This window comes from Rhipicephalus microplus, unplaced genomic scaffold (genome assembly GCF_043290135.1).
Source record: "Rhipicephalus microplus isolate Deutch F79 unplaced genomic scaffold, USDA_Rmic scaffold_15, whole genome shotgun sequence".
Taxonomy (NCBI): Eukaryota; Metazoa; Arthropoda; class Arachnida; order Ixodida; family Ixodidae; genus Rhipicephalus; species Rhipicephalus microplus.
In genome coordinates, this window is record NW_027464588.1 from 22,512,323 (window position 1) to 22,540,288 (window position 27,966).

The window sequence follows — 27,966 nt, forward strand, 5'->3', positions numbered from 1 at the left end:
CACATGAAAACTTGAGGGTTTTATTTTTTTTATCTATACATACTCCAGCCCTATTCAGGGCTGTAGCAGGAATGGGGCATTATATAATTCTATGCAGCAGAAAAAAAAATTCAAACAAAGAATACAAATGGTAATGCGAGAACACATGCAACATTGTAAAAGTGAAAATTAAGGTGATTATACATTAGTAAAATGTTCATTGACAGCTACTATGAAGTGTTTTAGTGATGAGCGAATATTGCCAGGCAGGGCGTTCCACAGTTCTAGTACACAAGAAAGGTGTTATAATGTTCAAAGCCTGGCAACTACGAGTACAACTTTCATCAGTAAATGTGATGAGGTTATCATCAGAAAGGCCGGAGAAGGAGTTAATGATTCTGTATAAAAATGTTAAAGCTTCATTTTGGTATCACAAGAGTTGTAATGGAATTAATGATTGAAAGACTGAGGTCGAGGAGAATTTGGAGCTATACATAGCTATGAAAAGTAAAACGGATAGATTTTCGCTGAATGTTACCTAGAAAGCTTATTTTGCGACGTTTGTAAGGGAACTAGACTGCGGATGCTTATTCAAGAATGGGGTGAATGAGTGCTTTATATAAAAGCAGTTCAGTACCATTTGCTCAAGGAGCAAATGGTACTGCACTTGGTACTGAACTGGTACTGAACTGAAATTAAGTCATTTGCTCTACAAATGACTTAATTTTTTAGCGCATTACTGCATAAATAATCAATACGGCGAGTCTATGAGAAATGTTCTGTTTGAATTACTCCTAAATATTTGTAGAGAATAGTCATAAGGGGTTGCGCCAATTGATAAAAGATGTCGCAACTGTTTAAATGCGGTTAACATTTATTTACCTCATGTCACGCCAGTTGCTAAAAGACATGAGTGATTGTGCAGGATGGTAATGATCGTCAATGGAATTGACAGAGACTGCAATCATCTGCTTAGAGCTTTATTTTAGATATGTTCTTCACTTAATAAAGCTGTGCGTCCGATGTCATGCATTAGGTGAGGTCCCCTTTTTTTTAGTTTTAAACGAGCTAACATAATCTGCAGTCGAGGAAAAATTGTGGAGGGGCACTGGTAAAGTACAGTACCAGCAGCTCTGCCAGTGTCCCCCATCAGCTTTATAGCTTTTTTCCACACAACCCAATTATAAAAATGTAATCTTTATGGCACATGAATATTGTTTTAAATGGCTTCAGCAATTGGCTATAACTGGCTTGAATTTTATTAAACAGTTAAACCTGCCTATAACAAATTTGTGTACAACAAATTCTCCGATATTACGATTTTTTTCTTATTCCCCGCTGTTACTCCATAGATGCAGATGTATTTGTGACATCTATTAATTGGCAGCGAGAGACAACCCCTGTATAAGAGATTTTCGCGATCAACAACCTAGGAATTTCGCCCTGAATTTTGTCATTTTAGCTCGATCATCGTCCCATGCGGTTGCCTCACTGACGACGAAGCGCAAAACGGCGGCGGCGCTTGAAGCCTCGGTGATTGTGAGACAAGAAGGAGCGCTCATTCGTGCGTGCGGGTGTGCGCGAGGCGGGCTGGCGTCGCTCGAGCCGGCATGTCAGGCGTTGCCACCATTCTTCCCGCCGCAGGCGCATGCGCGGATGTTCCTTCCCCTCCTAACTAGAAACAAAGAAAATAAATCGACATTTGCATTGGCAGCGCCACTCTTCAATTGCAGCTCAGAAGTCTAAAGTCATGCATGGACGTAGCCAGGGGGAGAAAGAGTGTGGGGGTTAAAACTTCCAAAATTTTTTAATTGTGCTTTACATACACGCACACATAAAAATGCATGCACGAACATACAAAGTATGGTTGAACCCCCCTCTCCTCCTAAAATAATTTCTGGCTACTACGCATCTCATTATTATTGAGGCCCTGAAACAGTTTTTCAAGTAGTCATGGAATGGATTCCCTAAAGGAGCTTATTGCCTCATGGATTCACCACCGAAAAAAATCTTCAGAATCCATACAGTACCAACGGAGTTGCAAATCTGCTCGTTCCGACAAAAGCGCTGGAAGCTAAGCCTGGAGGGATGGCACGGGGCAAGAAAATATGTCACGCACACCTGGTAACCTTGAGTGCTTTCTCTTTTTTGTCTCTCTCTCTTCGAATATGCGGCTTTTCAGTTGCAATTGCACGCGAAGACAAGTCGCAGCTTCCTGTGGCTGCCGCAGTAACGACAGAGCGCGCCTTGCTTAATTCAGCCAGCGAATGGCTGATACAATGGCTGTGACAAGTGACTTTTTGAGCTTGTAGCATGATTTGCCGAGAGAACATAAAGCAATTTTTTTTGCTGAGTTTGGGAATTTATTGTGCATTCCAGGCCGCGTGCTGCACTATAATACACTATAATATTTGGCTTGCGTACGTGTTGTCCGGAGCTTTGACTATCAATAGGCAGCGTTTTCTGACCATGCTCAAAAAGTGTTGCAGGGCCACTTTAATGTGACATCAAAAAAATATATACTAGAGTAGTGACGCTTCACGTTGTGACGCTGCGACACTTGTGTTCGGCTTCCCTGGCTCACGCCTCGTCAGTGTTGCGGTCCCCATTCGCGAACGCGATCGGCTTCGCTAACCCTCGTAACCCAGGTGGTCAAAATTTCTGGAGCCCTCCAATACAGCATCTCTCATAATAATATGGTGGTTTTGGAACATTAAACCACACATATCGTCATCCACCCTCGCAACGCCGGCGACAGCCTGGAAAGGTACGCGCACACTAGTGGGAAGCATGCTGCGGCGGCGTCCCGCTCGTCAGCGCAATCGCGCGGCAAGCAGCGCGCGCGCTCGTCGGCTCTCGGCGTACCCGCGGGCTGCCGGCTCACGCTGAAAGATGGAGGGAGATGGCGCGGGTGAAGCGAGAAAGAGCTGACACACGGCAAGCGCGCGGCAGGTAATGGAGAGAGAGACATCACCGCGCACTGCTAGGAGGGCATGAGCTACTTGGCACTGCTTCAACACTTGCGGTGAGAGGATCGGTGCGGACGGAGGGACAGCGTTACACAGGCTTGTCAAAGAGTTGCTTCGCATCTAATAAAAATGTACAATTGTGAGCAACATAAGTTCGAACATGCGAGCGCATGGCAAATAGCCTCAAAACCGAGATAGCGTAATATGTGGATGGTGCTGCCGAAACATGAGGGGAAAGAAGGGGCGTTCTTTCGCTTACTGTCGACACTCCCGTTTCGCTAGTGTTGCTGCAAAACTGCTGCTGATTGCGTGGAATCGGCCGCGAGGAATGATAACACACACACACACAAAAAAAAAGGAATTTCCACGGAAATAAAAAAATAGGACAGGCGTATCAAAATCCCCAGTCAGCATCCCTCATAATCTATCGAGGTTTTGGGACGTTGAACCCTCCATATCAATCAATGTCAATGGATTTGCACAATTGCTTCATCAGTGGCTGTGTAAAGAGCCAGTCCGCGAGGGAGCCTCGCGACCGTAAATTTGATCGTGATGAGGTTAAATGGCTCATAAAATTGACCTATTTGGCAGCCCCAGGATATCAAATAGCGATACACGAAAGCTGCTAAAACAAGAAATGCTGATGTATGCTCTCATGCAAGATGCTCACGCGGCAGGTCGTTTTTCAATCACACGCCCCCTTGACTGTCTGTTTTGTTATAAGTTAACAGGGTAGTGCGTGTGTGTATTGAGTACGAAGGGATTACTAGTCACTGCATGCAGACTGTCATCGAAAGCGAGCCGTATTTGGCTTCAACATGCATCGGCTTGTGCTCGGCGCTGTTCGGCCTCCGGATGCAGTTTTTCATGACGCTGTTAACTTCGCACTATAGACCCTTTTCAAAATTGTAAAGTTAGCTTTCCTGCTACACAGTTGGCTTGTCATTCAGTGAAAGTACCCTGTTCAAGCACGGTTTGCTTACGAAATGATGTGGAAAATCGTCTCTCTTGATGTAAACACTCATAGTAGACAAGCTCCATCACGTTCAAATAGGACTGCATTTCCACTTGAAGCACGACAGGTGCCACCATTACTTGATCAAATATGCAGTGCGGAGAAGCGCACTTGCGAAATACAAAATTGGTTTATTGGCGCTATGTTGTGCAGCACCTGCAAGCTTGAACCCAGTCTCGGTTCGTCTCGTCAAACAACGCGGACAGCTTTCCTGGGAGCACTAAGAGCATCTGCCTTGGTGTTTTCATATGCCCGTGGTGTATTGGCGCTATGTTGTGCAGCGCCTGCAAGCTTGAACCCAGTCTCGGTTCGTCTCGTCAAACAACGCGGACAGCTTTCCTGGGAGCACTAAGAGCATCTGCCTTAGTGTTTTCATATGCCCGTGGTGTGGAACCACCTTAACACTCTTTCACATCACGTGGGAGTGTGCAGAGCACGACACCAATGGAACATGGGAGGAATGGGAGGGGCTGCTGTCTAGCGCAGCCCTGGTGGATCAGCTGCGACTGATCCACAGAGCTGAACGAATGGCTCGCGCCAGTGGGGCCCTGGAATAATGGCACCACCCTGCTGGACAGACTTGGCTCTTCATCCTGTATATTCCTCGGGGCACTGGAGTTCTAGCCTGTCTGGATTATGTACCTAATAAATTTTTCTACTACTACTACTTCATTAGGGGTGTGCGAATATCAAAATTTTCGAATACGAATTGAATACGAATACATAGCTTTGAATGTAAATCGAATAATGAGGAGGTGCAATTTTTGGCATTTTCGCAGCAGTAATATTTTACTCAATCATATATTTAGGTTGGAAACAGTACAAATGTTATTAAAGTCAGTTATTCCACAGGAAAATTAAAAAAAAAACTGTCACCATCTGTACTTACCAGAAAGCATAATACTAATAGTTGAGCTTGCGACTGTGATGTTGCGTTCAATTCACATGAACAAACCTTTTGTATTTTTCGTTTATGTGGTAGCACTTTATTAAAAAAAAGAAAAGCTTTTGTACCTGCATTGATGATTAGTAGCCCCGCCGCGGTGGTCTAGTAGCTAAGGTTGCTGCTGACCCGCAGGTCGCGGGATCGGATCCCGGTTGTGGCAGCTGGATTTCCGATGGAGGCGGAGATGTTGTAGGCCCGTGTGCTCGGATTTGGGTGTACGTTAAAGAACCTCAGGTGGTCGAAATTTCTGGAGCCCTCCAGTACGGCGTCTCTCATAATCATATGGTGGTTTTCAGATGTTTAACCCCACATATCAATGAATCAATTGATGATTAGTGAGCATGAGGCCATTGGTTTGATTTCGTAACATTTAACACCCATGTACTTATGTCTAAGAGATTTTTAAAGCAGTCTAGGTGGTCACAATTCATCCTGTTTTGGCTCGAAAGACCCCGATTTTACACCTTTCTCTTTAATTTTGTCCCCTGTTCTCATATCCGGTCAAGCCCCTAAGGAAAATAGGAGTACTTGGGGCATTTTTCAACTACACAGTAATACTCGTTATCTCACTTGCTTCCGTTGCCTTTCTCAAGGACTGGGCTCGCCATTTTCCAATCAATAATGCTGTGTAGTGCAGATAGCTGCACTATCGTGACTGAGCTGTACCGCGCCCGCAGCAATAACGTGAGGTAAGTGCGCGAGATGGATGATTACAGATGTGTGATAAAAAGACGCCCCAAATACACTTTTTCGTTGATGGAGCCACAACACCCGGCGGCAAAAAGAACTATTTTGCAGCATCGCAACCCCTTTCGGCGCACTGGCTACAGGCGGCAGTAAACTGACGTTGGCAAAGGAGCAAGACCGTAACAATAGCCTAACGGAGGGTTGATTGCAGACAAAAATGGTCAATATTCATAATAGTACACTTGGTCACTTGTGTTTCACCACTGTGTGCGACAGTTTCCAGGAGTTCACACACAGCATTACCTTCTGGCTTCAGTCCCTTCGGTGTACCACCAGCCTTCATCTCCTGGGATCAGGCATGCCAATGTTGGATGTGGTCCGCTCCAAGTAGGCTAGTGGACCTGGCAGGCCTTGCGCTGCCCCGCCCATAGGCATAGACTGCTGGTTCTGTGAAGGCATGCCTTGCTGTGCTCCGCCTCCCTGTGGTGCTTGTGGCTGTGGCTGTGGCTGCTGTCCTGTTGCGTTAGCTGTGTCATTCAGTAGGCTTTGCCAGTAGTGAATTTTCTCATTGTATTTCTGCAGCAGCTGTTCTTTGCGGGCCAGCTCATTCTTGAGCTCTGTGCTATCCTGCATAAGCAGAGTTGATTAAGCTTCTAGTCGCTTCTAATACGCCTCTCCTATTGCCACTGCCAGAATGCACTTACATTAAATACACAACACCCTTCCTAAAGAAAACGCACTCACTAAATCCTTATGCACAAAAAATACAAAATTCTTCTCGTAGCACGACAGTGTTTTCATTGTGCGACAGTGGTATTGTAGACATTTGAGCAGAATTTATTATCTGCCATAAAAGCAATGAGCCTACTTAACAACAGCTGATGATCTATGTTGACCACAGGATGAGGACTTGCCCCAACAATCAAGAATTACCATTGTGCATTGTATTAGTATGCCCAGATATTTATTCATTTATCTATTACCGTATTTACTCGCATAATCCTCGCACTTTTTTAGCCGAAAAAGCGATGCTAAGTTGGGGGGTGCGAGAATTACGCGGGGAGAACTTTTCACGAGAACGCACCGAGCAAAAAAAAAAAAAAATGAAGTGGCCGCAAATCGGGATTCTCACACCAGCAATTAACAGCAAGCTTTGAGAAGTACTAATTAAGAATTACCTCAACAATAAAAGCAGAGGTTCCACACAAGGCAAGATTTATTTGAGACACAAAAAGTGCAAGCAAATAGTCGAGAATTAGAATACCATACGCAAAGCTTGTGGGCGTTGCGGGCGTAATGGTAGCGTTCGTCGCTCAACAGGAGCGCTCAAAAGGTAAGCGTAGGACGTCAGTATTGGGCTTATGGCTATTTAACAGAATCGTCCGCAGTTTCCTTCTGACGAAATAAAGTTTACCATCAATCCCAGTTTTAGGCCCACAGCAGACCCAACGCGTCTTGGTGGCTTTCAGCTGTCGTTACCAGTAGCGATCACAAAAACTCGTAGACTCTGAAGGGCCTACCGGCGGCCCTGTTGCCGTCGTTTAGTGCCGTTGTCATCTATCACTTGGAACTTGAAGCAGCCGTATAGCTTCAGTATCACACCATAACGTGCCTAGATTACCGACACAGCATACAAAACACGCCGCAACGCGCACTGGCCACTTCGGCTTGGCCTGGATTGGATTGAATTTGCGTGCAATAGTATGCTTGATGCTTAAGAGATGGCGCCAAATGGCGCGCGCTATCATCATCAGTGGCTGAAACGAGCAGACGACATTTTTGCGGCAGTTTTCGGGGGTGCGATAATTACTCGAGGAAAAAAGAAATCGTATTTTTCTTGGGGGTTGTGGGGGGTGGGAGAATTATGCGAGTGCGAGGATTTTGCGAGTAAATACTGTACTTCCTCAAATACCCTGTGAGGGGTACTACATGAGGGGTTGGCGTAACTGAAAGTTTCGACTGATGCCTTGAAGGATATATGGCTGGAGAAGTGCACCACATTGGCAGGAAGACGATTCTAGTCCTTCACAGTCTGAATGAAGAACGATTTCGCGTAGGCGGTCGTGCGAGCTGGCAGGGATAAACTGCTTTTGGATGGTCATGACGGGATGAAGAACGGCACAAAGGTGCGATATCAGCCTAATGACACAGGTTATAGAACTTACGAAAAAGACAATCTTGCAGTTTTGCAGCGCGGCTGAAGGGTTTGAAGATGACGACATGACTTCAGTTTGGTGATGCTGGTGCAATAAGAATGGTCTAAATGATCCAACCTAGCTGCACGATTTTGTATGAATTCTAGCATGGATGAGATGTTGGTTTGATGCGGGTCTCACGCTGAGAAAGTGTACTCAAGTTTTCGTCAAACAAATGTTGAGTATGCTAGTAGTCTTACCGGGGAAGGAAGAAGGCGCAGGTTACGATCCAGATAGCCAAGCGCGTGATTAGCTGAGTTTGTGACGTCGGAATGCGAACGGACCAAATGAGGTTATTGCAAAGTTACCACCAAGGTATTTGTATTATGAAACTGCACTTATTTCCAAGCGATCTACTGTGTACGATTTGGAGGAAATGAATGATTCGCAATGAAAAGTGGAAATGGATGATTGATGACAAAAAATTGGAGCGATGTTTTGCTAATGTTTAGAGACATTAGCCATTTGTAGCACCAGGATCCTATGAGAGAAAGGTAACTGCAGGGTGAGGTGCCAGCATTAAGTATAGAGCAATAAGCTACACAGTAACCAGCAAGCAAACAAATTTTAGATATACAACCGTTAGGTAAGTCATTATTGTGTATTAAATAAAGCAACAGTTCCAGGAACATGCCCTGTGGCATGCCGGAGACAACAGGAGATCATTTTGGTTAGCGTAAACCAATTGCTGGCGGTTAAGAAATCACAGAGCCAATTGTAAACAGGAGTGTTAAAATTTAATTGTCCGAACTTTAGACAGAGCCGCTTAAGAGTAACCTTGCTAAATGCCATTTGAAAGTGTAGGAAGAGGAAATAAACGGGTATATTTCAATCAAGGTGAAAGGATATGTAATGGGTGAAAAGAGAGAGTTTCGTTTCGCAAGACATGACCTTTGGAAACCATGCTGGTTAGTATTGAAGAAATGACAAGATGCTGGGAAATTTACCACATCAGAATAGATGACATGCTCTATAAATTTGGAACAGACACTGGTGAGGGAAATGGGACGATAGTTACTACATGAATATAATGAGCCTTTTTTCAGTGCTAAAATTATCTTGCCGACGTTCCAATCTTGAGGTACTACTCCAGATGACAGAGATTGCTGAAAGATGCAGAACATACCGGTGGCGTGTTTAGCATCTTTTAGCAGTTTGGAGTTAATTACGTCGATGCCAGCTGAGGACGTTAACTTAAGCACCTCAATTAGTTTAACAATAATGTTTTGCTTCAAACATACAGACACTGGTGGGTGGTCTAGCTAAGGACATTCAGGAAGCTGAGTGCAGGGCTGAGAAGTGAGTACGCTAGACAAAAACAGTGTTGAGTACATGGGTTACGTTGTGATCTGGTATAGGAACACCGCAATGACCATAATGAGGTCATTCACTAATGATAATGTTTTATGTGGCTTTGGGATAATATATTTCCGAAACTGTTTCAGGTTATTTTGTAGCATGATAGGCAGTGTTTCTGGATAAAATAAGCGATCAGCACTTGGGGACTATAAATTAAACTTCTTCTCCATTGTGCCGAGTATCTTCCAAGCGAATGCACAAATTCAGCATTTGGCTGAGTGAAATAACCTTTTCTTTTTGTTGTTTAGACATTTTAGTGTGCTGTCGCACCATGGGGATGGGGCGTTTTGTTATAGTGGTAATGGTTGGGATGAACATATCTGCGAGTTTTATTAGTTCTTAAAAGGCGTCCAATTTAATCCTTTGGAAATTCAGTCATATAATGGCTGCAGAAATCGGTCAGCATGGCATTGATGCTATCTGTTATCATAATCGTCATAATCGCCTTTATCAGAAAGCATTTTCGTTTTAACTTTTTTTTGCGAGTTCAGCAAGTAATACAGAATGATCGCTTAGTCCTGAAAAATGTGTTACAGGAGATACACTGTCACGATGAGACAATAAATTGAGGTCAAGTATGTTTGAACATTTCCCATTTACACGTGTTGGATTTTATACAAGTCGAGTTAGTCCGAAAGTGAGGCACAAGTTGATCAATGTACTTTCAGGCTTCCTCTTGGCTAGCGTCAGGGTAGGTTCAAGCCAAGTTATATCGGGGAAGTTGAAGTCACCAGAGAAGCAACGGTGCATGACAGAATGAAGCAATTGTTTGCAAATCTTTGTGGAAATCAACCGAGAAAAAAGCATTTGCATCAGATGGCCGATAGCATATACACAGATAAGGGTTTGAGGGAACATATCTGTGCATAACACAAACAACATCTTACAACATCTTGAGGGGTGAAGTGATGTTAATGTCTTGCATTACAGGTTTAGATAAAAAGCTATCAGAATGCCACCACCTTGTTTAATCTCATAGTCATGTGTTAAGACGTTGCAATCTGGAAAGAACCGAGCTCTGTGTCTTGGACGATTGAATTGAGCCACATTTCAGTTAGTACATATTTGCAGTCAGTTCTAGTGAGCAGATTACAAAGCTCGTTGCGCTTCGAAGTGCTTTTTATGTTAGTGTAGAGAAAGAATAACGAGCATAGTGTGGGTTTCACAGATGTGGTAGCAGGTAGCTATGAAGTTGATACAATGCTATGTCTTTCATTATCGTACTTGTAAGTCTTGTTGTATAGGTTGAGCTTGTTGTAGCATAGTTGAAACGGCTTTTGCTGGGACTTTCCAAATGTAATCAACTGTTTATGCACTAACCGGGTGTTAGGTGGAACCTTTGAATGCTCAGTATTTGAAAGAATCTGCTGTTTCATCTTAAAATGAGACAGCATAACAATATTTGGCCTGTTTCTAGAAACATCGTACCTGTCAATTTTGTGAGCCCGCTCAGTATCTATGGGACCCATTCTGATGTTCAGCTTGGTAGTGCGAATCTCAATGACTTTACCTTCCGATTGCTGTCATGTTTTGCACTCGCAGTGAGCAATACGGACAAAATACAATATTCAAGTGGCGAGCCCCATCTTATGAATCATTTAGTCTAGATAATAAGTTTGCTATGGCTTTTATATTTTTGTATACGACAGTAGCCACGACACTGATTTGGTTTTTTATGGCAGTTTCAGGGGAAGGATCGTTTTTAATATACTATTACTTCAGGGCTAAAACTAACTATTCAACACACATGAATATTTCAGGATTCCTAAAGTGCAAATGTAAACTTCTTTTATTATTATTACTGAAGCATAAAAGCTGCTGAGGGCTAAAACTAACTATTCAACACACATGAATATTTCAGGATTCCTAAAGTGCAAATGTAAACTTCTTTTAAGAAAAACTTATTACTGAAGCATAAAAGCTGCTGCATATAATAAAGGGAAGCATCCATAAATCCTTACTTTTAATTGTTAACCAATACATTAAGTATGACCAAGGTACAGTCGGCCAAAAAAGGCATTTCATCACTGTTACATATGTGATCAACCCTTCGTGGTGTGCTCTTCCGGAGCACCCACCATCACGGAGAGTCAAGTGCAATCTACTGTTTGGCTCTGTTTGAAATAACAAAGATGTAATAAATTGTGCATGTTCTTGACTAAAAATATTCATAGTGCCATCCTATCTGTTAGCTAGTGGCACAAGTTCTTACGACAGCTATCTCATGGCATTTTCCTGGGGTGCTAGCACCATTCACGTTTTGAAAAAAAAAAAAAAAGAGCAAAGGATATTTACGGCCGCTCTCTTTCTTTACTAGAGCATGGCTGGCAGCGTTCATGCCGCATGCATTGTACACGACTGTTTCTCCTAGCTTTTTAGAAAGTGCTGACGACGCAAATTACTAGAAACCGGATTATAGGCAAATGCCTATTTTGTTTCTTGTGTTTCTATCGTGCAATTCTGACATATGAGCACGAATGAGAAGGCAAGAAGAGCTTTTATAGTGTTTTTATGGTGTCTAAAAATGCCTGTATTCAAAATCTGTGCCTATCTAAACACTATTTAACTTCAAATTTTCCTTTCAAGTACCGCTGGAGTCTGGTATTCGCGTTACCTGGTAAAATTGAGCTTTTGGAACACAGTGGGGTGCAGCTTATACTCCATCTCATAAGTTGCTTTCAACACTGTCAAGCCTACAAGACCTTTTTCCAATAGGAAGGTCGATAAGCCTAAACACACGTATTAATCTGCGTCGCGTCATCTGCTAGGCATCTCTTCGCCATCTCCTCGCTTGCGTAGGGAGCAGGAGGTGCTTCTGTGCTGCGGCAGGACGATGAAGAACAAATGCGAAACCGTGGAGTGTCATCAGGGAAAAGTAAAGTTTACATTGAAAAAACGATATTCATGTGGTTTTTGTTTTATTTGTCATTTAGTTCTTAAATGGCGCTTCTCTAGGTCACATGAGAATTTTTACTTAGACAGTGGAAGTTGTTAGGTGCCCAATGAAAAGCTTTGTATCACTAGAATTTTTTAATTGGTTCATTACAAGCCGTGAAAGCATAATGCGAGGAATGCGGGAGGTGAGCTTGAAACCTTCGCTACACACTCAATGTATACTTCGCAAGCCCAATTCCTTCTCGGCCCTATTTGGTATCGGAGCAACACGAAGCTGGAGGATCACACAACGCGGACGCATCAGCACGTCATGCACACAGAAGGTGCGCACACTACGACGAAAACGGTGCTGGCAGTCACTTGGTATACTATTGGTTTCCAAATAATCCATAATATGTTTGTAAATTATGTGTTCAAGAAGTTTACATGAGTGAGAAGACACGGAAATCGACCAGTAGTTCGTTAACATCTGTTTGTCACCAGATTTGTGCAACAGTAGAACTTTAGCATGTCACCACGATGATGGAACACACACGGTTTCTCAAGGTGTCACTTGTCATCAAGGTGCAAGATTCAATTACAGGTTATAAAGCAGCCAACTGTATTACCTTTAAGTCTAGAGCTTTTTGCTAATATTACCAACAAAGAAACCTGAAATCAAAGTCATTCAACAACAATGTAAATAATGAATAATTCGTGAATTTCTGTAATATCACATGGCTTTATTAAAAATAAAACTGTGCTTTCTTATATTGTCCTAAGTTAATAATGCTCACACTTGTCACATACGATTAGTACATTTTCTTTACTTTAAAAGAAGTGTTTTGTGTTTGCAACTTCATTCTTTAAGGTCATCGCCAGTACATAATTCTCTACGATTCAGAGCTGCTATACACTGCTGAATAGCATTTGGGCAGTCAAGTCCACACTAGAATACTATTTCAGGTATTATGCACAAATTTTATTTGCAATGTTCTGAATATTAAATGATGACAGAAATCAGAGGTAACTAGTAATAATGCCATAGAGCAAAATTTGAGGTCCAAATGACATGCTCACTCAAAAATTCAGAAGAATGTTCAAAGCCAAAATGTCAAAGTTTAAGCAATCCACATACTATGCACTATTCAGATGCTGAACGAAGCGCCGCACCAGCAGTGTGAATAGACGTTAAACCATATTTTTTTACAGCATTTTTGGTATGTAACATTATGATTTCGATGACAGTTGTTAGAGCACAAGATCAGAATGACGACAAAGAGACAAGAAAATAAAATACTCTGAAAGATCACTGCAAAATCCAATTGATTTCCTCAAAAGGGGGCTCACCTCCATGACCATCTGCTCTGACTTCTGAGCCGACAGTACAAGCCTCTTCTGAAGGAAGAAACTTTCCATCTGTTTAGCAGCATCCAGGAAACGCTGTATGGTCTGCTCTACTCCTAAAAACAATGAACCAAATCAGTAACAGTTTTATAACTCAGTGAATCCTAAAAACGAATTATAGAGTTAAGCATTATGCTGTACAAATTTGGAAGAAGATATTTGTTTCCAATCTATGCAAATTTTAGTCCAGCGATATTATTTGTGTGAGGAAATTAGATCACCTACAGGAGCAGCTAAAAGCTCACTTTGAAGGGAAAAGTAAAGTATTTACACCAGTTAGAGCACTCACATTTTTTAACACTTAAGAGCATGTATATACTGCTGATATTTCCCTTGTCTGTTTCTTTGCCCTTCAGCTAACATCAATTTTTTAGTGTCCCCCCCCCCCTCCTTTTTCTTGTGCCATTTTGAACTTTTAGTGACACCAATGCATATCAACATGCTGAACTGATGCAACTATTGTACAATGTAATGCCATGTAATTGTGTGTGAGAGCAAGTTGCTATCTTGCTCCTACGTATATAGCATCCATAATAACGTTTCATACATAAGGAGGCTGCGTTTCATGTACTGTGCATGAGCATAACTTGTGCGCTCTGTGCGAAACTCTGGTTGCTTACGTAGGCAACGCTGTTAAGAACGCTACGTATGCAGTACTAAAACTTGCTAATACCCACGCTAACCACACGACAGCATGCCAACTTCTTCAGTACACCACTGCAGATGGCAACGTGACCATGTAGGATCAGCAGCAACGTGACCAGCAGCAAGCATGACAATTCATGCTACTGAGCACATAGGGAGAATGAAAAGGGTTGAACACCTTTTGTATGATAGAAGCCCGATATCAAAGTAATTTATTTTGTACTTGTTTCCTGCCTGCCTGCTGGCTGAATGCTCTGTACGCTAAACATTTGAACTGGACTAAAGTCACAGCCAAAAATATTTTGGAGGTCTTCGTGTCCCAAACTAGCAGCACGAGCAACGAGAGCACTAGAGTAATGTTCAACATTAATAAAAAAAGCTATATTCCCACTTTATCTGGAAACACAGACTTCAAACCCTCTTTTTGAAACCTATAGACCTTTTCATAGACGGCTACTTAGGTGCCGCCGTAATGCTCCCTAGGCTGCATTAAATAGGCGTGATATCAGCCTTTGTTCTCCATGTGCAGCCCAGCGTGATAGCATTTTTTTCTCACCTGCGAAAGATTATACAGTCAAGCACCAGATTAAGAGCGTCATCTATCTTCAGTCAAACCCTCATTCAGCAAAGTTTTGCTGTAGAGTGTACATAAGCATCTTTACAGTCCTCACCAAGAACACCTGTGGCTGGCATTAGGTAGATACATCAAAATGAGGGATTAGTAGCACTCCCGTGGTACAAAGAAATATAAAGACATGTGAGCAGTGATAACCCCTTATTTAAGATATGTACTGACTTGCCCAGCATTTCACAGGCAGAGAGCAAATGGCACATGACATTGAAGAGAAATACTGACTTTCTTTATTATAATAAAACTACCTTTTCACAAAAAATAACCAAAAGCATTAACATGGCCACGAGAAGGCACTTGATAAGTAGACAAATGCATAAAAAAAACACAGGTGGTAGCACCAACTTGCAGTTCCCAGATCAACCCACGTCATAGATTTTGATGCTGTATGCTAGAGCTAACAAAATTTTTTATTTGTAAAAAAAATTAAGCTCATAGTCTTCTGAGGGGACCAGGGAATAGCGACTTTCAGGAAATTTCACTGACTAATTGTAGCTAAAATGCAAATAACAGGTTGAAATCCATGGAGTCATTTTGACATTCATATGTAAACGTTTAAATCCAAGATATAAAAATTAAACCTTAACCTTGGTTTTCTCCATTAATAATAAACCTAAGATGGTGAACTTAATAACAGGAGCATTTCCAAAGGATAGCTTAATAATCTGTTATTTCACTTTAATGTAAAAATATTTAAAGGGCCTCTCACCAGGTCTTTATGCATGTTTTGATGAATTGTTAGTAGTTGTAATGTGTCTTCTGAAGAGTGTCTTACTAAAAAATTTTTTGTGCTGGTTCATTGTTGAATACGTTAGAAGAAATTACACTGCTTGATTGCCATGCCTCCAGGAGGCAAGCTACACTGTCAGAGCCTACACTCTCCCTCCTTTGTTCAGTAAAAGTCTGCAAGAAATGCCACTCCACTGTGCTCTCCAAGTGCTAGGAGAGAGAAAGCATGTCATCCTGATATGATGAGAACAGCCTCCTTTTTTTTTTTTGATTGTCCTTCTATTCTGCTTCCTCTTTTACAGTGGCAGCATAGCACACACTACATTCAATGAAAAACCAAAGCCATGTGCCATGGTCAATGAATTGACAGTGTCTATTATAACACACTGAGGTGCATTCCTAGACCCTGAAAACACTGCCATATTGTGAAATTTCTTAATGAAGGCACTCTTCACCAAAGATGCTGCAGCAGTCCTCTGGGCCAATAAAAGTGGACCAGATGGCAAATATGACAACATGACGAAATTTGAGGACGTCTTGATTTGCACCCCGGTTGACTTTTATCATCCAGTGTGACCAGACTTCAGTATTTTTTCTGCTGATAACCGGTGTATAAAACAACGGATGAAGTTCAATCGTGGTAGTTGACTTCCAGAACAAAATTTTGACCTATAGTCCAGTTTTTACTGTAGGTGAATACTGCCCAAGTTCAAATATCAGATCCTATAACATCACAAGCCAAATGTGGTGGGATCGAATTCCGGCCATGGCAGCCACATTTTGATGGAGGCAATGAGCTAGAGGTCCCCATATTCAGATTTAAGTGCATATTATAAAACTTCAAGAAGTCAAAATTTCCAGAGTCGTCCACTACGGTGTCTCTCATTATCATGTTGTTTTTTTTGGATGTAAAAGCCTAACAATTATTATGTCACATTGTAAGAAGATGCATAAACACGCGTATAAAGAGACCCTTCTTTATTGAAGAAGGTCTGTGCACTGCTTGGTGTTGGTACATGAGATAGCAATTACAAGCTGCAAACATGCATTCAAAGTACTACTAATGAAGGATATTAATAAACCATCATACCTGTTTTTACTTCTTCTGAGTTGCGAACATAGAAGTAATCTGGATTTGTGACTGCAGCCAGACAAGCCTGATAAATAAATGGATTAGCAAAGTGGTTGCTCGGTGAGGCATCTTAAAGGGTGTACAGTGGGACAGCTATAGCAGGGACAAAGCAGACAACTCCCATCTTCCCAGTAAAATTTGCAGTTGAAAACACCAAAATATACAGAAAAATAAAGTGGTGAAGATATAGATAACAACTAACAGGTATATATGATTCAGCCAAAGTTCCCTGCACACTATGCACTTTCCATGATGCACTGGACCTAGACACTCAATTCTCAAATGTGGCGCTATAGTGTCACAACCTAGCACCTTCTAAAACATGGGTGCAGCATTATGGTACAGGAAGACACTGCGTGCAGACTTAGGCAGCTGTCTGATTGCACTGGTAGCGCATACTGACAGCCAAGTGAAAATGCACTGGATTGTGGATGAGCTTGGCGTAATAGTCATAAACGAGAACGCTGAGCTTTACACTACAAGAGGCATTTCTGTAAAAACAAATGTATGCTTTACAGGTTGTCAAGCATGTCATCTACCATCGGCCATCATGCACACATCACTATGGCAGATGAAACTTATTACATTCAAAGCTCTATTTGATTCAACATATCAATCAGACATCAGAGGTATTGATAGTTCTAAACATATTGCTGTGAGCACTCAGATGACTCAAAGCAAATGAACATATTTTCCCGTTGTGTTTGAGTGTTTACACCTTGCTTTCCAACAAAAAGCTTTAGAAGCATTGCGCGAGGATTTCAAATTTCTCTAGTCAAATAACTGATCATAACTTCACAATGTCCAGGAATGCAATTGAGATTGATTGGGACTAGTTAAGCATTAAATGAGGCATAAAACTGCATAGAGTTACACTGATTGGTGTGACCATCAAACACATTGAGTGGAAAAAGTTTAGCACAACCGGTGCTAGTTGCAAGTGCCTCGAGTCCCAGCTTGCTTGCCAGTCGCAATCCCTCTTCCCCATGACCTCAGTAAATCGCCTGTTTGGACAAGGCCTGACTGGTCTACACATGGTATCAAGCAACCAATGCGCTGGCCTTCCTTGTAATCATCGATGTGTCATGGAAAAACAAAGAAGCAGAACTTCATCACTAAAGCTGTTTTTCTGCAAGTTTTATTCGGAAACACACCAACAGCGTAAAATTCTTGCGGTTTCTTGCAATGCAACTTGATTGGAGAATTTTGCGCCCCAAGATAGCTACACTTATGGCTTATACAATGCGACGTAAAGGCATCTTGTATTTTTCTTTGTTTGCTTGATATGCATGCACAACATAGTCAAACTTGTTTGGGTGCTGAATGTAAGCTATGTGGTGTTTTTGTATATCTGTATGCAAAATATACCATAACACAGATATTTGCTCTGCTTACCATAAAAATCCCAAGCAAGCATTCAGCTACATGTACACTTCCCAAAATATACTAGAACACTGGGACACCATGCTTTCTCAGCAAAGCAACACTCGCTGTATAGCACATGGTATACGTACAACCAGCATGCAATATTTTAGAAGTAAACAAGAACAAATAGCACTTCAAGTTAAAATAAAAACATTAAAGGATTCATCCTACACACAAGTACTGAATTACTGTAGCTAATACAGTCAATCAAGTAAGACCGTCGTCCAAGAACTACTAAGTCATTATTACATTGCTTTGACTGTATCCACAAAGTCATCAACTATTTTATAGATAGAACTCAATAATGTAATCTCACAGTATGGCCTAGTAGTAACAGAAAACTAATGAAGTTTCACAGTATGGATGACCTGAAATTGTTTGGAAAAATTGCGCTCAGCAACTACTTCAACTATACATAGCCCTTTCCTGTTCACTGCGATGACCACTCGAAGATTACAATTGTAACTTGAGTAAGAGAAATTGCCAAAAGTGCTTTGTATCAGGTTTGGTAGCAAGAAAAATGATTTGTAGCAGCTCCCCTTAGTTTCATAGCAAGTTGCAAAAATGAAAAAGCCATCAGATAGCGTTTTAATGCTATTTTTATCTTATAGTATAAAGTATTACATTCAGTGTGTGTATCAGTTCACAGAAGACACAACTAATGCAAGCTTTAATTAAGGATCACAGATGCATGAAGGAATGGATACACTGATATCACAACTAATGCAAGCTTTAATCAAGGATCACAGATGCATGAAGGAATGGATACATTGATATACAAAACAAACGCATGTCACTCGCATGAAACAGCACTGAGCTTTCCTCCATGTTTTTTCAGGACGTAAGTAGAACTCGGCTATCTCTCGTCGTGCTTGAGCAAGCACTGCTTGCTCGCTCTCAATGTCAGAGAAGTTAGACCTCAAGCCCCGCTGTATCAACAATGCAGCATATTTAATCATCCCTTCTGCTTCAGCCAGTTCTTTTTCAGCTTGATTATTAGTAACTCCCATAATTGGTGAGCTTTGCTCTGCACCTATATGCATACGCTTTGATGGTCGCTCTTAACATGAAGGCAACGATCTGCATACCATCTTGGCGCCCCCTTGGCAGCCTTGATAACATCTTAATTTACTGTAAATGAACACAAGTCACTGTCAAACCTCTATGAATATGACATTATGTGACATATGCCATTTACACTTGACAAAGAAAAATTTGACCTGTCGTGCAGGACTCTTGAGTCTTTGCTAAATTCATGCTCAACATCCCCGTTTCCATGTGGCAGTGATAGAAGTACCTAGACTAGCTCAAACAACAGCAGGTATTTCAACCCATACCGTTCCTCCTTCATAATGAAAACTTGACGTGAGTATTTGTCTAGTAGCATGAAAGAACCTATATATAACTCGATCAAGCTTAGCACCGTCACTTCAGGAAGAAGAGCTGAAACTTCAGAGCATTCGACTACGTGCTTTTATCCGATAGAAAAGCCAGCGAAGAAAGAAAGGAATCTTTAAATTTCGAGTAATTTATATGCGTATGAGTGATAGAGATTGATGAGGCTATCTGATTTTCATTTCGAAAGTTATCGGTAAGTGTTCGCTATGTGTTGCAAAACCAACGACTGACCAAAATGAAACATTAAAGTTGTAGCTTGCAAGAGTTAAATCCAGCGCTGAAGAAGTATGACGGCACATGTATGTTGGGCTTCCCAAATTCAGACATGAAAAATGATTATTTTGGGCCTAATGCCACAATCAGCGGCCGCACATATCGGTTTTTTCTCCCCATGTGATATGACAGGTGTTGAAGTAAGCTGCTAATAAAACATTTCCTCCACACGTGGATATTGGAGTATCTAATGACCGTTTGTCATGTACACCTGAAGGAAAGTAAGCATTTACTACTGGCAAAACCTGCCCAATAGAGAGAGTTAAGCCTACAACTAATATTTCGTATGCCAGGTAGAGGAGCTCTAACGTGTGTTTGGTTTTATAGCAAAGTTTGTTCGAAATCATTGTGACTATTTTACCACCTCTCATAGAGCGGTCTAACTTGAACAAACGGTAATTTTTATACTAAAGATTGGTATCTGGAGCAATCCAAGATTCTTGAAGTAAGATTAAATGGAGATTGAGTTTATCACACAGACAATGTAAGTAAGTAATAGCAGAAAATAGAGCGCGACAATTCCATTGCAGAACTTTCAGGGACGCTATTTTGGTGTAAGAATTGGTGCGGAGACAACTTTCTCCAAAATACTTTCTTTAAGTACTTTACTGGGCGGAGTCTTTTTTGGTTTAGATGGAATGAAAGCAGAAACAACATGGTTCAATGGGGACCGGCTGCGTTTCTGTGCTTGACCATCAAGCTGAACATCAGTAGACACATTTTTATGACTTGGGGCGTCGCCCCAAGCCCGTGCCCCACTTCTTTATTTTCAACTCAATGTAGTTGTGTGTTTTAGGAGTAAAGATACAGCTACAAGTGTGTGGATTTTGGCGTCAATCGGATAGCGAGAGCCTGACGCTTACTACATCGACTAGATGAACTGGCTCCATTCACCACTTCCCTAAGGTGCCTCACAAGATGTCACAGCTTTACAAGTCACTAGACACTAGATTAGCAGCACACAATGCAACAAGGAAAAATTCATGATGTTCGAGGAAAGAAACCTCGAAATAAATGTCGTACAGCTCACATTGGCACTATGCACATTGTAACACAGGCTGACGATGCTCGCTGTCCACCAGAGGTTCAGTGACATGGACAATCAGTTTACTGACAATCGGATTGATCACCAGTGTTATATATAGTGGAACAGTATAACATAGAATTGAAGCGAAAGATGGGGAATTTTGAGGGCTTGGTTTTTTTTGTTAAATAAAACATTAATTAGAACTAACAGACAAGAAAACATTCTTTGGCTTTCTTGTCTGTGAGTTCAAATTAATAGAACGGAAGTGGGAAGTTGAAAGCTCATTCAGGCACCCGCTGCAATCTACAGTAATTTGCATGTTTAAAGTCTTATAATAAATTACACTTGATGCAGAGCTTAAATTGGCCTGAAAGTGATCCTTAGGATTTGCTTTACTGGCCCAATGTACAAAATTTTCAAAACCGTTTCAGCGTCCTTTTGAGCACACAAAAGTGCCTCACATCATGAAAATAAACTAAGGTATACTCTGTTACAGCCTACGGATAAATATAAGATGAACCCACAAAACATGGCGCGCCTGTGTCTTTTACTTTTATAATAGCATTTCGGATAATGATGACCGCAACCAGCTGGTATCGGTTAAAGCACAAGTTCTTTTTTGCTTATCTAATGTAAGTACCGGACATGCTGAAAAATAATGTTCATTTTTTCCGACTAAAATATTTTTGGCTGAATGTCAGAGCTTCTGATAAATTCGTTCGGACATTCAAGCTTTCCATTTAACGCCAATGATACAAACTTTCCTTTTTATAATAAAATTTAACTACTTTAAATATGCTGAAGTGCTTGACAACACAAAAATGCAAATATGCACTTCTTCTGGTGTGAGATAGGAGTTTGGCTGCAGGTGGAGCTGATATTTTCTCGGATTGAAATCTACTATACTTGAGCAGCTAATTTACTACCTGCTGGTGAATTTCCACTAACTAAATTATTTGACTGCATTTTGAATATAAACTGCTGCCATTTTCGTTTTTCCTTCCCCCAGCAAACTTGAACCTGCTGCCCAAGTTTCAAACATGGAGTAGGACCGTACCTGAAAAGAGTTCTCAAAATCGTCCACGATGTGGTTGGAGGAAGCCATTTCTGGACTGGTGCCAGTCCCTCACGTACACTTGGTGAATGAAAATCTGCGAAGGCATTATTTATAATTATATTGTTTGCACTTGGTTCGATAGCATTGAGCATAGGCCTCAACAAAATGCAATGTCTTACATGGCGATCCTTTATGGAAAAAAAAAAAAACACTCGAGCGTGCAGTTTGCGTGGGGTTCCATTTACTTGAAGCACAGACGAAAGCGACACATAGCTTTGATGTGTTAAGTGTGCCACTTGTGCGCTGCATAGACAAAAGACAGTTGCAGATAGAGGGCAGTAGAATGCAATACATAGCTGTAATGTGTCACACTTGACACGCCAATTCATTACACACATACCAGAACAGACGCAGCTATGTTGTCTACAGGAATAGATTAGAATACGCAGTGCCCATTTTGTGGACCAGGCCACAAAATAAACCGGAGCTTCATTTCGTGGACCACACCAAAATCCACTTCTGTGTGACCAGACTATGCTGTACATAACCATCTCTCTTGACAACAGCTTTTATCACAAATGACAAGATTTTATTTGTGGCAATATGAAAATGACCGTACCAAGGAGGTTATATTCTAACAAAGGGCGCCTGCATCTAGCGATGCCACATAACAAAAGACATGGTGTACAGTTGTATGCAAAAAAAGTTTGAAGTGCAAAGCCTACTTTAAGAATGCTTTTATCTGTGTGGTTATGAACATTGGGGTTATGAACTGAAACAGTGACAGAAAGGTGTGTTTAATGTTACAGAAAGTCACCCTGATTACTTGATAACTCGCTTGATGGGTGAAAAACTCTGAACCTCATTTTACTTTCAATTCACCTGTCATGTGTAGATGGATCTCACTCGATTTGCCTCCGAAACTTGCAAATTTTGTGCAATCCTCCCATATGGGTGTAGACATAAGTCACCTAAAAAATAGTCCTCACGCCACCAAGAAAAAAAAACAACAAAATTTTCTGATGTTGATTGATCGAATGCGAAGTGCTTAAGTCGCTTTTGAGCCAGTATATTTGTGTCACACAAAACAGCACAACAAATTTGGCCAGGTCTTCTGCTTGATAAAGGACACAGCACAATGTTCCCTTTGTTACGCACGCATGCACCCGCCAGCATTAACCTTAACGCCTGAAAACTTTACTGAAACGTCCGCAAACGTGCTATACCCAGTGGCAGCTGCAGTTACATCTTGACAATCCTGGTCCGCTTTTTTGCAACATACTTATGTACATCGGTGCATGACCTACTGTACTCCTGATCTGCCCAGATGTCCCCACTTCCACCGCCCATGTATAGTTCATACCTTCTACCAGTAGGGTGGTATGACGCTAGTCAGCACTTGTTCGCTGACGTCAACTTCAGCGTTTGTGTTTATATTTCAGTCAAAAAAGTGATCACTTTGTGTAATTATTATGCATAAATACAAAATAATTTGGAAATTATTACAGTAGAAGTGATCCTGAAATTTGTTGCAACTGAATGGACGTGATGGCACGTAGGCGGTCCTACACTATGAAAGTCTACGGCTGCCCATGTTAGTCATCCAGCGTGCAATATATTTGCACTTAATAACTTGCGTCACCAGGCGTCGAAGTTTGCAGTAACAGTCATATATATGCTGACAGTTTGTCACAAAATGCAGGCGTTCTTACTCCAGTGCCATTCAAACAGCTGCAGAGTAGCAGATGAACACGTTATAGGTAGTCGCCAACGGCAAGTGGTTGAACGAGAGCAGGGACATGCGCTCCCATAAGAACCACGCTATATGGGCAGGTCAGGAGTACAGTAGGCCGTGCAGCGATGAACATGACGTGTTCCACACGTGACAGATTGATGGTTAGAAAAATTTAGGAATGCTGTTATTTGTTATTATTCCCTTATTACGATGGTGTTGGAGCCGTTTTGGGAGAGATTTAGGGCTGTGTCTGTACAATTGGGAGAATTACTCGAACTTTGAATCTCCTGTGCAAATCTTAGTGCACATCTTGGCGTGGCTTAAATTGAATGTATACAATATAATATAATAATATTTGAGGTTTTACGCCCGAAACTCAGGATATGACCATGAGAGATGCTATAGCAGAAGGCTGCAGAAATTTTGACCATCTCGTGCTCTTTAACGTGCACTAAAATCACACAGTACTCGGGCCTCTACCACTTCACTTCCATAGAAATGCCACCGTCGCGGCCGGTATCGAACCCCCGACCTTCCGAGCCGTGCACCCTAGTCACTGACCAACCGAGGCGAACAAAATGCATTGTGGTGAAAGTCACTTAAATGTCCAGCACTCAATGGATCAGTGCGATAATTTTGTAGTCTGGTCCACAGAACAAATTGGGATTTTATTCTGTGGTCTACTGCACAGAAATAGTCGTCAAGCGAGGCGGGCGGCTAGGGCTACAGCGCATTCTGCCCGGCCAACGGCCCACACGTTTATCGTGGGTTACACCAAATAAAGTTGCAGGTTATTTTGTGATATGGTCTACAGAATACAGCTAGCGTGTATCCTGTGGTCTAGACCACAGGATAGGCACAGCGATTAGAATACGCGAGCGTTGCGCAGCGTACACGGCAATCGCGATCTCTGAGCGCGTAATTGCACAGCTGCGCACACAGCAAGAGCACGCGCCCAGACTTCTGCTAGGCGCGGTTCATTCCGCTAATTAAATTGGCCTCTTAATTGCACAGCAGCACCGCGCTCGACTACTGCTAGGCGCGGTTCCTTCCGTTAATTAAAACGGCCAGCGTCGCTCGTTCGCGAAATGCACCGCGGATGGCACCAAATTCTCACGGAAAAGCCACAACTAGAAAAAAAAAAATTTGCAGGCAAATTTAGCGGCAGTCTGGCAACCACTTACGCAACGCCAAAAGGAATTTTGGCCATAACACATAGGTCACTCACCAGCGCCGCTAGCACTTACATACTCACCGAAGTGCAATGTCGGTTTAACACGAGCACGGAAATAACACTGAAACGGGTGGACTCGGTCTCTTGATTGGCGCAGTCCTCTGTCCTTTACGCCGCCAGAGCTACCGTTGACATTTTGCGGTGACGCCAAGGGCCCACGGACCAGCCAATCGACACGAAAATTATGCGAAAATTTCGGTGCTCCAGCAGCGACTAATATCAGTGAACATTTATACTAATATTCACAGATGCCTCGACGCTACTCAAGATCCCGGCTACTTCGCTTCTATTTTGTAACGTTGGCTTCCGTTGTTTCCCTCTATCTTGGCAACGTACCCGCAGACGTCCCGCTACGCACCGCCCCGTACCAAGTAGCCGCCACGCGCGCAACCTCCTCTCTCCTTCCTTGCCCCTTTCGAATCCTCCCGTTCTCCGCCGCTGCATCTGCGCGATGACTGGTCTCCTTCGCGGTTGCACTTGCGCGTGGAGACGCGCGACTCTCGCGGTGCTTTTTCATGGCTGCGCGTGGCTCGCATAGCGAACAATTGTGTTTCTGGGCTGTTTGCTTCCGCTATGCCGTGCGGTTGCGCCTGTAACTATTGCAACCAGAATTCAAATGGCTACGCTTATTATTTTCCAAATCCAAGGTGGTAGGCCAAACCTCATAAGCGCGAAAATGCACGCGACAGCGACGCTACGAGCGACGAAACAGGGCGTTCGCGCGACGTGTCGCGTGCTCGTTTTCGCGCTATCGCTCGGTTCTCCAGATTTGGAAACCGTCGCTCATCGCCCGGAAGTGCTGGGCTCAAGCAGCCAATAGCGAAAAACCGGAAAAAAACAGACTACATAGGTGCACGTGACCCTGCCCGGGTCACGTATGCGCAACAAAAAAATAACGCAATGTTTATTACGCATGTGCATATAATAAAGTGCTGCAAGGCAATAATAAACACTTTCCGCTTCATTACACAACAATATATCTTATTTTTGAATTGCATACCGCTCGCTACGCAGTTTTCTTGGTGCGAGTAGACGGCCTCATGCCAGCAACAGTGGAGTTCGCTCGCCGAAGCCGTCGCGTGAATGAGGTTTGCCTGCACGGAGGAAGGAAAAGGTAAGGAGAGGCCCTGACGTCACTCGCTGTGAAGCCGCGATGAAGCCGGAAGTCGGCCATATTGAGTAGGCAAATTCTCCTCTCTTGTTTACATATGAATGCGAAGCAGAAGGCGCGCCTCCCTCTCCGGCTCGGAAAGCACGTGGGCTGCGCAGCGCGTGTGCCGTGACGATCCGAAACTAATGGAACTGGGCTCATCACTCTGAGCCAGCGGGACACCTTCAGCGAAATCGCTTCGTCCGAGTAATAACAGGGAGTAACAGCTCGCCGACAACGAAGCAACTACGAGAGAACGCGCGCTAGATGCACTGACAACGGCGAGTGCTTTCACGTCATTAATTCAGCAACTGTACAGACAACACGATCGGTCGTGCGCCTTCTACGGTTGCATTCCGCCGCGCGGCCGACGCAGCGTCCTGCCACTGTGTCCGTGTTCCGCGTGAAAATCACCGGCGTCAGCATTCTGCGACCGTGGTGACTGAGCACGCGGTGCTAGTGACAGTTGAATGTGGTTGCTCTTACGTTGAGATTACATGTAGTGCTGGTGGAGAGTGTACCAAGCGGAACAGAAAAGGTGTTTTAATACGCACATGCAAGTTGTTACTGTACACACACAACACGAAACTACGTATGTGCACATGGTCCTCACGGCGTCTTGCTGGGCTCAACAGCGTCGTCCGTTGTCACAAGCAGGAGCACTGCTCAACCGTCACTGACCTGCAAGGCGTTCGTCGTCATTCAGCTTCGTCATGGTGCCCAACGCAATTTCGCTGAACACTAACTGCTTCATCCGCGTCATCCGCCGCACGACACATGGATATGCACTTGTTCTACGCACTGTTGAAACCCCGTGATGGACAAAGGGATTTGAAAACGTTGCTAAGAGTAATGTAACAGCCAAGAGAACACTGCGTAACCAATAACGCGGCGCAGAGCACAGATATTGTCCGCCACAGCTCAGAACGAGACCTAGGGAGGCACACATTCCGCCGCCAGCCGCGGCCGCTCACTGCTAGACCAGCTCCACTGCTCAACACGTAACCATAGCAACGCCGCCATTGTGCCGTCTGAATATGGCCGCCATGATGTCATTTCCGCCACACTTTTTACGCCCTGCGCCGGCTGGGCATGCCCTCTCCTTACCTTTTTCCTTCCTCCGTGTTTGCCTGCGCTAGCGACTGATCGCGCGAAGACGATCTACGTCGCGTCGCTTGTCGCGTGCATTTTCGCGCTTATGAGGTTTGGCCTGCAAGCAGCAGTCGCTGCACTACATCGGCGAAATAACTTGTCAAATAACATGTTCTTTGCGAGTTAAGGCCGTTTCACATGACACAAAAAGTTGCGATTTTCAGGCTGCGAATTCGCTCGCAACGAAAAAAAAAAAAGGTAGTTCGTTCCCGCCGTAGTGGTCCGCGGCGAGCTTCCAACATGTTGGAAATTTTCGCTCTGATCGCAGCAGCAGGAGCGATTTTTGTTGGGACCCGTCGAAATAGGGCTGGTCCGGCCAAGCCGTCGAAATAGAGTCGACGTGTTTGTTTTGGTAATGGCCGATGCTGTGCATTTTAAAATGAATTCAGACTGGAAAGTGTTCCTAAATGACGAAACAAGCAAGCCCTTCGTAACCGTTCACGGTAACGATTTATTTCGCTGCAATTGCGGCATGTGAAACAGCCTTTATCGTATCAGAGAAACCGAAACACTGACCCCGTATGCAAAGCAGTTGGGGAAAATGGTCATTGGTTTTACGTACAGTTTTCAATCGCACTTTTTCTTCCAAGCAGCTGGTGTCGCTGAAGACTGGTAGCTCGCCGGTGTCACTTTCAGAGTCCCCCTTTCGCTGACGATATCACTAGCACACAAATTCTCGGTGATTCCATGTGTGGGAAATAAAATATTTCACGACGCACCACTGTCTTCGTTTCTCCCTGCTCGATGAATACAGATCACCTAATGAACACGCACTCAAGCTCGCTCACAAGCTTCGATGTCACGGAGGAAGGACCGTTTTTTCCTCCGTGTTCGATGTGAACATGGAGGAAGGATGGATGTGAACACCGTGTTCAGTGGCTAGAATAGCCACTGTACCACGGTGGCTATTTCAGCCTACACTATTCCAGCCACTGTAATCGTAAATG

General features: G+C 43.0%; 1 protein-coding gene across 6 annotated transcripts; it reads right to left on the reverse strand.

The window, feature by feature from the left end:
• Nucleotides 1-27,906, reverse strand: LOC119175852 (mediator complex subunit 28). 6 transcript variants are annotated; one of them, XM_075883218.1, is made up of 7 exons: nucleotides 24,739-25,462; nucleotides 21,928-22,051; nucleotides 21,749-21,842; nucleotides 16,527-16,593; nucleotides 13,375-13,487; nucleotides 5,900-6,223; nucleotides 1-1,650 (listed from the first exon to the last, which is right to left on the reverse strand). In XM_075883218.1, exons 3-6 carry the CDS (start codon nucleotides 21,794-21,796, stop codon nucleotides 5,936-5,938), a joined length of 516 nt encoding a protein of 171 aa, XP_075739333.1. In that variant the 5' UTR covers nucleotides 21,797-21,842; nucleotides 21,928-22,051; nucleotides 24,739-25,462; the 3' UTR covers nucleotides 1-1,650; nucleotides 5,900-5,935. The 6 variants fall into 6 exon arrangements, with proteins under 6 accessions (XP_075739333.1, XP_037282758.2, XP_037282756.2 ...); XM_037426861.2 differs by lacking the exons at nucleotides 21,928-22,051; nucleotides 24,739-25,462 and adding an exon at nucleotides 27,597-27,906; XM_037426859.2 differs by lacking the exons at nucleotides 21,928-22,051; nucleotides 24,739-25,462 and adding an exon at nucleotides 27,582-27,906.
• Between the last annotated feature and the right edge of the window lie 60 nt (nucleotides 27,907-27,966).

Bases quoted from the DNA above. Each gene is read 5' to 3' on its own strand.
- LOC119175852 (XM_037426861.2), bottom strand. From the start codon at position 21,796: ATGGCTTCCTCCAACCACATCGTGGACGATTTTGAGAACTCTTTTCAG. The intron at 16,594-21,748 runs GTACGGTCCTAC...TTTATTTATCAG, and splicing joins ATTTTGAGAACTCTTTTCAG to GCTTGTCTGGCTGCAGTCAC. The intron at 6,224-13,374 runs GTGAGCCCCCTT...CTGCTTATGCAG, and splicing joins CAGAGCAGATGGTCATGGAG to GATAGCACAGAGCTCAAGAA.